This window comes from Marmota flaviventris, chromosome 3 (assembly GCF_047511675.1).
Source record: "Marmota flaviventris isolate mMarFla1 chromosome 3, mMarFla1.hap1, whole genome shotgun sequence".
NCBI lineage: Eukaryota > Metazoa > Chordata > Mammalia > Rodentia > Sciuridae > Marmota > Marmota flaviventris.
In genome coordinates, this window is record NC_092500.1 from 152,108,039 (window position 1) to 152,121,155 (window position 13,117).

At 35.7% G+C, this 13,117-nt stretch overlaps 1 protein-coding gene across 1 annotated transcript; it reads right to left on the reverse strand.

The window, feature by feature from the left end:
* Nucleotides 1-10,020: 10,020 nt before the first annotated feature.
* LOC114085841 (disintegrin and metalloproteinase domain-containing protein 29-like) lies at nucleotides 10,021-12,384 on the reverse strand. Its single transcript, XM_027927173.3, has one exon. It carries the CDS (start codon nucleotides 12,382-12,384, stop codon nucleotides 10,021-10,023), a length of 2,364 nt encoding a protein of 787 aa, XP_027782974.3.
* Nucleotides 12,385-13,117: the final 733 nt, after the last annotated feature.

Below are 13,117 nucleotides of genomic sequence, written 5' to 3' on the forward strand. Positions count from 1 at the left end.
GTCCTTAGTGATCCCCTTCCTCTCCCTTCCTCTTTTCACCTATTCCTTTTTTTTCTCTAATGTTCTACTTTCCACTCATTTATATATCTTTAATTGGTGATTTATACATATACATAAACATGGAATTCACTGTGGTATATTCATACATGCACATAACATAATTCTGTCAAATTCATTCTGAATTTTCTTCCCTGTCCCATTCTTCTTCCCTCTACCTTGATCTCTGTCCACTCCAATCGCCATCCCTTTGTCTTTGTGATATCCAAACCCAACCCTACATTTTTCCCCTTACTTTGCTCTAGATTCTCCATACGAGAGAGAACATTCAATCCTTGATTTTCTAAGTGTGGTTATTTCACTTAGCATGATATTCTCTGTTTCCATCCATTTACCAGCAAATGCCATGATTTCATTTTTCTTTATGACTGAGTAAAATTCCATTGTGTACATATACCACATTTTATTTATAAATTCATTTGCTAATGGACACCTGCACTGTTTCCATAGTTTGGCTACTGTGAATTGTGCTGCTATAAATATAAAAATGGTTGTATTGCTATAGTATGCTGAATTTAGTTTTTTTGGATAAATACTAACAAGTGGTATAGTTGGTTCATATGCGCTTCCATTTTTTTGAGGAATCTCCATTTTCTTTCTGGAGTGGTTATACTAATTTGCAGTCTCAACAATGTATAAGTGTACCTTTTTCCCCACATTCTCACCAGCATTTTTTATTATATAAAATCTTGATAATTACCATTCTGACTGGAGTGAGATGAGGCATAGTTTTGATTTGCATTTTCCTGATTGCTAGGGATTGCTGTCACCTGCATGGCCATTAATTCAGATACCAGATGGCATTTTGAGGGGATGAATAAAAGAAACAGACACAAAAATAGAAAAAAATCTGGGGCCTGGGGGTTGGGGGAGGTGTTCTCTGTCCCCTGATAAAGGATGGACAACCCAGAGCCCACTCAGCATGTTTATATTATAGGTTTTTAAATATCAAAGGGGTTTTCTATGAGAAAGTTTCTTCAAATTATACAAGGTAAAGGACAAATTTCTGTGCAGCCCAATTATAATTATCAGCTTGTAACCATAATTCTCTAAACCCAGGAAGCTGGCATCTGAACCATAAGGTCAAGAACTGATAGCTCTGTGGCTGGCACAGAACCTCCTAGTGAACAAGGCATCACCATAGCAACTGGGCAATCTTTGATCAGCACCTTGACACTGAAAGTTCCTAAGAGAGGCATCACCTCTTTCTCTCTTTGACAGCTCAAGGACACTAATTCAGTCACCACTTGGACAAGAAATGCTGAATATATTTTACAATTTGTTAATCATTTGTGTTTCTAATTTTGAGGCATGCCTGTTTAGTTCTTTTTCATGTTAATTCATTGGAGTTATTTAGGATTTTACCTATTTGTGCATACATACATATACACACTTATCCATACATACACACACTATCATGTGGAATGAAAAGTAAATTAAAAAAATAAAAAATAAAAATAGGTAATAAAAATAAAATTTAAATTTAAAAAAAGAGGAAAAAGGAGAAGGAATTGGAAGATTACTTAATTAGGAAAAAAAGGGGTTTATTCCACTGAGGTGGTCAAAACTGTTGGCAATGCTGGATGTTCTTTGCTTACACTATTGGGCTATTGTTTCTATTTATTTTGGGGGTCTCTGTAACCCTTGGGTCAAAGACTGGAGTTGTTCAGTCTCATGTATTTGTGTTTATCCCCAAACTGCCAGCTCTTATGGCCTGGAGCCAAATCTGGTTGTTAGTATCTCTCAGCTTTCTGTATAGTATGGGATAGAATGGGGAGTATTCACACCAATATATTTCCATAGTGGGGCTGGTGCAGAGTTCTAAATTGGAAGTTCCAGTAGCTAGAGTTTGATCCTATCTGATCCTAGGAACTGTGTTGGGGGGATTTGAGATTTGGTTCACAACTCCCTCCCTGTTGTTAGAAAAATGCCAGTGGCTGTTGGGTCTCAGGAGCCTCCCAAAACGTCCACTTTTAAGTTGTAGAATCTAAATCTGGAAAGACTTCATATATTCCACTCTCCATGGTTGTGAATCACCTAGGAGGAAATCTGTAGTATAAAGGTACCTTTTTGATAGATTTCTGACAACTTGCCAGATATGCATATGGGATGCCAGCAACAAAGGGAGATCTCTCTCCTCAATATTTTTTCTGCATCTATTTCAATCAAGCAGGTCTAGACATAATCTTTTTCAGACTCATTTTCCACACTTGATTTAGACTTAGCTTTTCATGTTCAAAAATTTAATAAGAAAACATCTCATGATATTTTATTGGACCATATTTATTGATTAATCTAGCTATAACTCACATCTTTCTAAAATTAAGTTTTCCATTCAACAAATTTAGTACATTTCTTATTTAGTTCTGCCTTGTTTTTCTTAGCAATATTTTTTTAGTACTTGATGCAGAAATTATGCACTGTTTTTAATGTTTTTTGAAGCTGGGTGACATGTTTGATACTATTACATGTGATATTATTTACAAACTTCATTTTTTCTCTTTTGCAGGTAATTAGAAATCCAGTGTCAAGCACTGAACTTACAATCAGCAAGTTTTCTCCATTACTTTATTAGTTGTAATAGTTTATGTGTAGAGAATATTTGTATTTCCTAGGCATAATATAATGGCACTTGTGAATAAGAAGTTTTATTTGTTCTGTTACGATTCTTGTATATTTTATTTCTCTTGTTATATTGTTCTCTATATAGCATTTCTAGTAAAATAATCAGTAGAATCAGTGAGAGGATTTCATCCTCGTCTCTTTAGATGTCCCTAAAAGTGTCATATAGTTCACCATTAGATATGTTTGCTATAGTTATGTTTTCTTTATATTAAATTTCCTTTATTCCTTGTAGGCTAAGATTTTTTATAATTATATGTTCACTGATGAAACTGTATATTTGGGAAGGGGATCTATTGATATCAGATTTTTTTCATGTACTTGTTTATGTAAATAATACTGATTATTTTTCTAATATTTAGAAATACCAAAAATATAAACTATTTGACTATGATGTTGCATTATCATTTATTACTCAACTGGATTTGTTTTGACAATATTTCAATAATACTTGCGGCTAGGAGTATTGTTCAGTGGTATAGTGCTTGCCTAGCATGCATGAGGCACTGGTTATTTAGAATATTTGAATAACATGAGGCACAAGTTATTTAAAATAAACTTTTTTATGATTCTAAATTGTCAAATTTATTGATGAAAAGGATTCATATTACTTTTATTTCATATGTTCTGTTATGATTTCCCATTTTAATTTTTGCTTTAATGTCTTTCTCTATTTTTCATGATTCTTAGATTGTATTATATTTAAAATCAACTCAAGGAATCAAATTTTGTCTGTTGATCTCTATTTTGTTTGCATTTCATTTTATTATTTTCTTATAGTTTTCTCAAAGTTGTCCCTTTGATTACCTTATATTTAATGTGTTTTTAATTTTTTGATGTGGAAAGATAAATCATTGCTTGTTTTGCCTTTTTTTAAAGAAAAATGTGTGTGTGTGTGTGTGTGTTGTCTGTAGAGAATTCCATATGCTTTATTTACTTGAATGTCATTTTTAAAAGATTCCTTAATTTCCATTTTGATTCTTCCTTGACCTGAAGATTAATCAGGAATGTAATCTTTTATCTTCAAGGATTTTGGAGTTTTTCTAAAAATCTTTTATTCATAACTTAAAATGCTCTTCATGTAAAACAAATGACTTTTGGCTCAGTTTATTGTTGACTTCAGTAAATAGTCGATATGCAATTGAACAAAAGCAAATTTAGCCTATTTGGGTTTATGGTCAAGTTCATAATTTTGTTTTGAGGGTTTTTTTTCTTTTATTCTACCACTTTTGAGGAAGTGGGTTCAAAATCTATGACTCAGTTTATTTCAAAATATTTACCATATATATTTTGTTGTTAGTGGATAAAAACATATTTAGGATTGTGATGTCTTCCTGAAGAGTATGACTTGTATCATTAAAAAATACTTTCTCATTTCTATTAACACTTTCACCCATAAAGTCTTTCTCATCTGATATTAACATCACTATACCAACTTTCTCTTGGTTAGCATTCTCACCGTATAAAATTGTCCACACTCCATCATGTTCTGTCCTTATTTTTAAATTATATTCTTATAATCATCAAAATGCTAGGGTCTTATACTTATTTCATTGTAAACTATCTTAGTATTTTTCTTGGATTATATAATTTATGTAGGTCTTGTATTTACCAATTTTTTCCTTTCAATAACCATATTTTTCCCTTTTTCTTCTCTGCATGTGGTCATAAAATATCATTCATTACCAATTTTTTCCTTCAATCAGTTTCCTATACAGTTGTCCATAGGTATCCAAAGGCAATAGGTTCCAGAACCCCTGAGAATATCCAAATCTGCAAATGCTAAAGTCCCTTAATAAAGTTGTATGATATCTGCATATAGCCTATGCATATCGTCCTGTGAACTTAAAATCATCTATTAATTATAATACCTTGTACATGTGCATGTAATATAAATGGTTATTGTACTCAGTAAGAGTTTTTTAAAAGTCTGTATATTATTGATTTGCAGTGGGTTGAATCTACAGATATGAAAGCCAGGGATACAAAGGACCAACTATATTTACATTATTATTATTTAAAATGTACACTCTAGTGGACAATCTGTAGTCATCTGGAATCACTATCATCCTGGGCTGTGAAATCATATCCTACTGATAAGCAGTTCTTTATTCTTGTTTACACTTAAGCACTTAAAATAGTTAAGAGAGAGAGAGAGAGAGAGAGAGAGAGAGAGAGAGAGAGAGAGAGAGAGAGAGATCCTTAATAGTGAAAAAAATCATGGGTTCAGGGTAAGCACAATGGAATTACCAGAATCCCTGTGTCAGCTGTTAAGTACCAGTATCAACAAACAGCAACTTCAGCCCCCACCTACCATGGTATGTTGACTGAAATGTTTATTTTACTTATTTAGGAGAGAAACATCACGAGCAGTTGAGAAATCAGTAAGTCCTTTAGAAATAAAGAGAAATTCTGCTGAATAGTTTTTTAAAGTCTTCTTCCAGAGTCATCTGTGTCATTAAAAATGGTTTTTGTCTAAGTCTTTGTGATTTTACAAACTGCATGATATCTTATTCTGTTATGAATGTGTGCTGCTCTAGTCCTTCGATAACCACCACCCATTCTCACCATATTGTCCATAGGCACTTTTTCTGCAGTGTTAGGAATGTCATCTTTCAGTATTGCTATTATCAGAACCATCTTAATTCAGAAGCATTTGCCTTTTTCATGATCAATGAATTAACAAGTGGAGCCTTGTTATCAGTGTTAAAATTCTTTGATATCCACTTTTCCCACATCAGTAATAGACTGAGTTAGTTTTGCAAATATGAGGAGGTTATATTTTTTTCCTCTCTTGACATACAAAATTCTTCAAAGTCACCACCTTATTCATCATCATCACTGAAAATAGTCACAGGCGAGATGTTATAACAGGTACTCAGAATTATGTTTAGTAACTATGTTCCAAGCTCTGTCAACAGGTTCTGTGGCATTCTTTATGCTAAACTCATTTTGCAAACTTTCTACACCTATATTCACTGCTACTAACATGCTGTTCAAGGAAGTGTTTTACAATTAGTATTCATAGATCTAAGATCAGCCTGGTCACATGGCTGAATTAATGAAGTGGGAAAGTACACAGCACAAACATTACCTATGGTGAGAATTCAGCTGGGAGATGAGTAGAACAGTTTTAAGTAATAACAAAATCTTGAAGTTATCATCCAGCCTACCTTCCCTCCAGTAAGCATGAGCTACGCTATAAAATGTTTGTGAAACCAATCAGAAAAGATATCCCTGGGCAGTCCATACCTTTTATTAGCATAATAATGGACTGGTAACAAATTCAGTTTTCTTAAACAATATGGAAACAGATTTTGCCTAATGTCCTACTTTATTAGCTCATCTCAGCACAATTATACAGTCTTTGGCATTCTTAATTCCTGTTGGGGCTACCTCATCAGTTGTAGTCAGTGTCTTTTGAGGCTAATAATGCCACAGCGGTGAGTTTCATGAGCTCTATAGACTTATTCTGGCATAAAATTTTCATCAGCAATGACCTTGGCAAATTCATCAATGAATTTATCCACTGCTTTGTGATCAACAGATGCTTTATCACCATAAATCGTTAAAATTTTAATACCATGTCTTTTCTTAAATTTCTGCAACCGTCATGTTGAGTCTTCATACTTCCCTACAATGTCTAGTTTATTGTGATAGAGCTTTGCATTTTTCATGATCAGCATACATTAACTTGCCTGTGTTCACTATTGTGTGTACAAATCCACTCCTTAAGGACATGATCAAAGCTTTTGCTTTTACTTTCATGCAGCATTTTTCTATTTTGACTAATATCTTTTCATCACTTTTAGCATAGAACTACAGAGATTATCCTTGTTTTTTTTCGGATCATATATGGTAGTCATGTCAACACACCAATACTAAAATGTTTCACACTTAAACTGCTATCCAGTTTCTCCAGCAGCTGGACTTTCTCTGCCATAGAGTGTATCTGGCTGCCTGTATAAAAGGTACATCACACCTGACAGGGCTGGGAGAGTTTCTGGCCCCTTTGGGAATGCTGACTAAACTGTGCTTGGTGTACCTGGGTTTTAACTGCAACCTGTGACAGTGAGGTCTAGCATGAAATTTTCCACTTAAGAGAATCAGGTTGGTGCTTTAAAAAGTATCTGAATTTGGAGCATTTTGGCTTTTGGAATTTCAGATTAGGTATGCTCAATAAATATAAATTTTGATTTGCATAGGTAATAAAATTAAAATATAAATTAAATTTAAAATTACTTTTTAATTTACTCTGTCTTGTGTTTTTCATACCACCTGGATGTCCATATTTCTTGGTAGAATTGAGTTTTTCCTGCCTGATACACACACACACACACACACACACACACACATACTGCTATAAAATTTTTGTGAAACCAATCAGAAAAGATATCCCTGGGCAGTCCATACCTTTTATTAGCATAATAATGGACTGGTAAGAAATTCAGTTTTCTTAATGTAATGATTCAGTTTTCTTAATGTAATGTAATGTATGTATGTATGTGTGTGTGTGTGTGTGTGTATATATATATATATATATATATATATATATATATATATATATATATATATATTTGTTGTTGTTGTTTGTTTTAGTACCAGGGATTGAACCCAGAGGTGCTTAACCACTGAGTCACATCCCCAACCCTTTTTAAATTTTATTTGGAGACAAGATCTCATTTAGTTGCTAAGGTCCTAATTTGCTGAGGCTGGCTTTGAAATCATGAGTCCCCCGCCCCAACCTCCTGAGCTGCTGGGATTATAGGTGTGTCCCACCATACCTGGTTTAGTATTTCTTTGAATGCTGACCTTGGGGCAATGATTTTTCTGCCAAAGGGAAGTTTTCTCCTGATTATTCTTGAAGATTATTTTTATAAAATGAAAAAATTTTAGGCAAGCCATTATATTTATAAAGACCATTTTGTTATCTATCATCTTTTCCACTCTCTAGATTATCTCTTGGATAGATTTGAACTTCTGTTTTACAATATTTGTTATATTCTTTCTCTTTATCACTGACCATAGTTTTTTGGATGGGAAGTTTTAACAATGTTACAACGTATACATAATACAACAATAGAAGTACTACTTGAGCAGTTTTCATGTTCTCTTTGGAAAACAGGCCAAGTGACTGATAACTTTCTATGACATTACTATTGAGATTCCAAATGACTATATTTTTATGGCTATGAAGAGCAGTGAGTGAATGAGTTCCAATGCTCAGAGATTCAAATATCTGCTTGCTAGCCTGTTTACCAAGCTCTTTCAAACCAAGTAAATATTTTAAATGGGAAGCAGTACATGTGCTTTAGACAAGCCCCTTCCACCAGGTCTTTGCTTCCTAAATACAATAGAAATATAGATGTTTCTGTTAGTTGTGGAGCAGGCTGAACAAATGTTACCTGCAGGGTAGCCTGGACACTTGACCCTACCTGTCTAGTTCCTTATCACTTGTTTGCCTCAAGGCTTGAACACTCAACCCCCACCCATCTGGTATAATGGAAACCCACATCTAGCCCCTGCCCAGTCTGCTGTAAAGGCAGAAGATGACACCCTTAGCAACTACTGTATGATCCAATCACTGTACGCCAACAAGGCAGCTTGCAGACTCAAAGACCCCATTAGATTTTGACTATAAAAACTCTCCCCTATCCCCCCTTGCTCTGCTCTCCCCCGACCTCCTCTTTTTCCTCCAGTGGATCAGACACTGCTGCAATAAAAGATCTCTTGGTTGCTCCGAGTGTTGTGGTCACTTTCCTTTCAGTTTCTACCTTTATAAACTTCACCCCACATCTCACAGAGGATTTAAACTCAGTAAATATGACATAGGAAAATTGATTTTGAATTCAATTCCCCTAAGTTTCTAATTTATCAATCTTATCTTGAATAGGCACTCAGGGAGTTTCATGAGTTGGTTAAGATTGATTCTTAATTTATATTTAAATATTAAATATTAAATATTAAAGCTAGCATTCCAGGTAAAAAGAAGTTCTAACAATTAAGAATGATTTTCTATTCTCTGTAATTTTGAGGTATTCTACTAATTTCTTCCACATCTGTTTGATGCATTTAATGTAATTTTTTAAAAACTGTATTTGATATTATGTAGTTTTTTTTTCCTAAAGTCACGTGGCTTCTCAGACTTCCTGCATTTTACCTAAAATTATAAATATCTTCTTTATCTCACTTAATAACCAAAAGAATCTTGAAATTGAGGGAATTGTTTTCTTCATCACACATTATTTTGAAGTAAACTAAGTAATTTTTCAAAGATGGTAAAAAGCAGTGGAAAAAAATAAATAAATAAGTTGTGATACCCTCCTCATTACTGCTTTTTCCATCATGCCAACATAGTAATAGTCAGGGTTCAGTCAGAAGAGGAGAAACCAGAACAGTGATTTTTGAGAGAAGTATTAAATACAAGGAATTGAGTAAACAACAGTTGAAAAATAGAACAAGGTAAGAGAAACACTGCTATTAATTATTGCAAGAGGGTGATTTCATTCATGCAGTTGAGGAGCAAATGGAAGAGGCTGGGGTTTCTTGAACCTTCCAACCTGTAGAACTGGCACAGGGATTTGCAACTCTGAACTCTAATGGTATTGCTAATCTGGAGATGGGAAATTTAGGATATTGGTAAAGAGCTCGAAACAGCTAGGATCTAGAACTCTTAGGGTAGCACTTGAGGCAACCATGCTGCTATCTCTGAGGCTGACAATGAGATTGGTATGCAAAGAAGGAGAAGGAGAAGACAAAGGAAAGAGGAGGAAGAGGAGGGGAGGATCGGAGGGAGTACAAGGAAGAGAGGAAACAGTGTGCATGGGGGATTAAAACCAATTATTACTGTGAATACAAAATTTGTTACTCAGGAAATACTGACATAAACAGGACAAAATGAACCAGATTTCTAGGTTCCTGTTCATTCTCATATTGCAGGACCCTATCAGGAGAGGACTAGTAAAATAGAAATATGGGGCCAGGTGTAGTGGCACTTGCCTGTAATCCCAGAGGCTCGGGAGGCTGAGGCAGAAGGATCATGAGTTCAAAGCCAGCCTCGGCAAAAGCAAGGTGCTAAGCAACTCAGTGAGACCCCTGTCTCTAAATAAAATACAAAACAGGGCTGTGGATGTGGCTAAGTTGTCGAGTGCCCCTGAGTTCAATCCTTAGTACTCGAAGAAGAAGAAGAAGAAGAAGAGTAAAAAATAGATATGAGTTTTGGAGTTGAGGAGCAATAACTTAAAAATAGTACTTCACCCATGTGCCAATAAAGAAGCAAAAATTCAAGAACAAATCTTTAAGTTATTTAAAACAGTGAATAAAGTAGAAACAAATCAGGAATTATCTTTTAATAGAAGTTGGTTTGGATGGGGCTCTTGAAACTGGTCTGGATGGGACTCTTGAACCTGGTCTGGATGGGACTCTTGGAATTGTAGATGGGGTTCTTGAAATTCTGGATGGGGCTCTTGGAATTGATTGTGGTCGCTGGGAAACCATCGAGGGAGGTTGGCTCTGTAATCCTTTCCCTACTTCCATAGGTTGTTGATCAACTTCTGGCTCTTCTTTCTTTCTTCCCTTTAAACAAAGCCAAATACAACAAAGTATTAAAATGCACAAAATAATAAATAATATTAGGCACAGGAAACAAAATCTGGTTGTCCTCTTTCTTCTAGGAGGTGGGCCACTGTCAACACTACCTCCATGGCCTTGTATCTCGCAGTTGGGAGGGTCCCACAGATAGTTGCAATGGCAGTGATGTTTATTGTTGCAGATGCCCCTCATGTTACAGAATGAAGGTGAGCAATTACTGTCCAAGATGGATATATGGACACATTGTCTATGGATGCAGAGATGGTCATGACCACACTCTGTGCCATCTTTCACATCACCAATATCAGGAATCTTCATTCCATGATGGTAATCAGTACCCCAGCAGTTTACATCATTGTAGTGGGCCCAATGCACAGTAGTATGCTGATCCAGTGAGGGAACTTCTTTCACACCATCACACTGAATTCTCCCACACAAGACATCTGAGACATTACATTTTACATATGTAGAGCCTCTGAGACCACAGTGGCCAAAACGAGAACCTTGTGTGTTTATTCGTGTGTAGCAAATCTCATTTGCACTTTTTGCCTCTCGGCCAAAAATCTGCCTGCATCGTGCAGTGCGGTCATTACATTCTCTTTCATAGCAGTAGGCTGAGGTATTACAGGGAATTCCATTTTCCACAAATACATCATCTGGGCACTTATGGGAAGTTCCATTGCACCACTCTGGAAGGTCACATATATTAGCCTCTTTTCTACACACTTCTCCTGATGGTAAGTACTGGCAGTTTTTACAACAAAGCCCAAAGGCACAAGCTGACCCATAACTCAGAGTGCAATTCGGCATACAGCAGGGATCTTTTGCACAATGCCGTAAAGGTCCACAGTCACATTCCTCTTGATCTTCAACAATACCATTCCCACAGCGTTTTCTGAAGAAGATATCCTTTGTATATAGATGCTCAAACAAACATTGTGCCCTTTCTAGGGTAAACCACCAAAAAAAACTATAACTGCAATTGCTAAATTTGGGTGTTGGTGGGTTATCCTCATGCATTATACATTTACGTGGTAAGCACTTACATGTACTAGGGTCATCATGGGGCATCCCCAAATTATGACCTAAATGATGAGCCATAGCAATTGCAGACAGGGTCAAGGTTCTGTTTATAAAAGTAACAATTGCACAGCTACGAAGTGGATTACACATTCCCTTAGTTGAGCCAAGGCCACTTAATCCTCTTAAGTGCCTGTGTATAAAAAGATGTGTGGTATCATGCTTTAACCGGGGAAGAATATTTTCAGTTTTCCACTTGCAATACAGATCCAGAGATTTTCTTATATCATCTACTACAATGGGATTTTTATTAGTCCACAACTCCAAACCACACATTAACACCTTTATATCCAGAACACTATAAATGGAGTCCACTATATTTGACACAATAAACAGATCCATCATAATTTTTGAAACATTCCCTGTATAGTGAACGTATAGATAATTGTCAATCACCCCTACAATTTCAATAATCCTATAATGGGTCCACCAGCCTTCATAGGAACTTTGCTTCAGAGTGAAATTATTAACCTCTTGAAATTCTATTTGGCATGTTATTTTATCTTTCATAAAGCCCGATCTTTGTGTTAGGGATTCTGTCTCCTCATTGTCCATCTTATAAACCAGATGTTCAAATGTGGTAGAAAACATCATGGGCATGATTTCATAAGCAATGTTGTTTATCTCTAACATTCCTCGAAAGCCCCCAAAACAATTACTGAGGGCAACCACGGATTCTGGGTCCCCCTCCACATAACCATGATAATAGCAGCCATTCTGGATAAAAGGATGGTCCTCCAGCAGAGCACCTTGGTCTGTGTAGGTAAACACTGGTAGGTGTTTGTACAGCAACAGCTTCTTGGCCTTGATGTGAACAATGTGTCTCTGGCCCCCAAAATTCATGCTATAAGACACCCAACCTGGAGGTCTCATTTTTCCAGTAGTGTCAGTTATCTTCAAAGGAATCACCACGTCTGGGGGGCTGTGGTATTGGGGGTGCTCAGCCTGGGTGAGCCTAGAAAAGGACCAAGATACTCCAAACCAGTCAAGCAGGAATAAGACCCTTGTGTATAACAGAGCATCAATTGTATTCATTATGAAGCCACACCTACAACAAAATTTGTTTGAAGAAGTCAGATCTAGGAGTCACAGCTGGCGTGGCTAATTCTTCTGTGTACCAGGGCTAATCATTTAGGATCTGTCCTCTGGCAGAGCTGAATCATCAGAGCTCTCTCTCTGTATCCCTGCAAGCAAGATAAAAAGCAATATGTGGATGGAAGTACATATGAGAGGGCACAGTGAGAAGAAAGAGAAAGGGTAAGATAAAAGTGGTTTGTGCTTCAATCAAGGACTGACACAAGAAACTGCCTGGAATTTGCTGATAAATATTGTTAAGGAAGAGGGAGCCAGAGGGTGTAAAGAGAATGAAAATTGGCCTTGATTAATAATCACTGGATGTGAATGATGGATAAAAATGGATTAATTATATTATTTTCTAGATATATGAACATTTGCAAACATTTTCACAATAAATATAACAAAAATTCTTAAGGTTAATCTACTAATAGATCTTGAACTGCTTAAACAGTTCCAATCTACACACATTAAATTGACATAAGTAATAATGTCTTTTCAATTTTAAATGATAAATTACTTGATACCATTACCTAAGAAATTTTTAAAAATCACTCTTATGTTATATTTTAGATTTCCTATGTATTAGCTACCGTTTACCTCCCTATGGCTCAATATGTATTTAATTTTCTTCCCCAATTTTCTCTTCTCATTAGCTTTGTCCAACTGGAAGATACTCAACAACATTATTTGT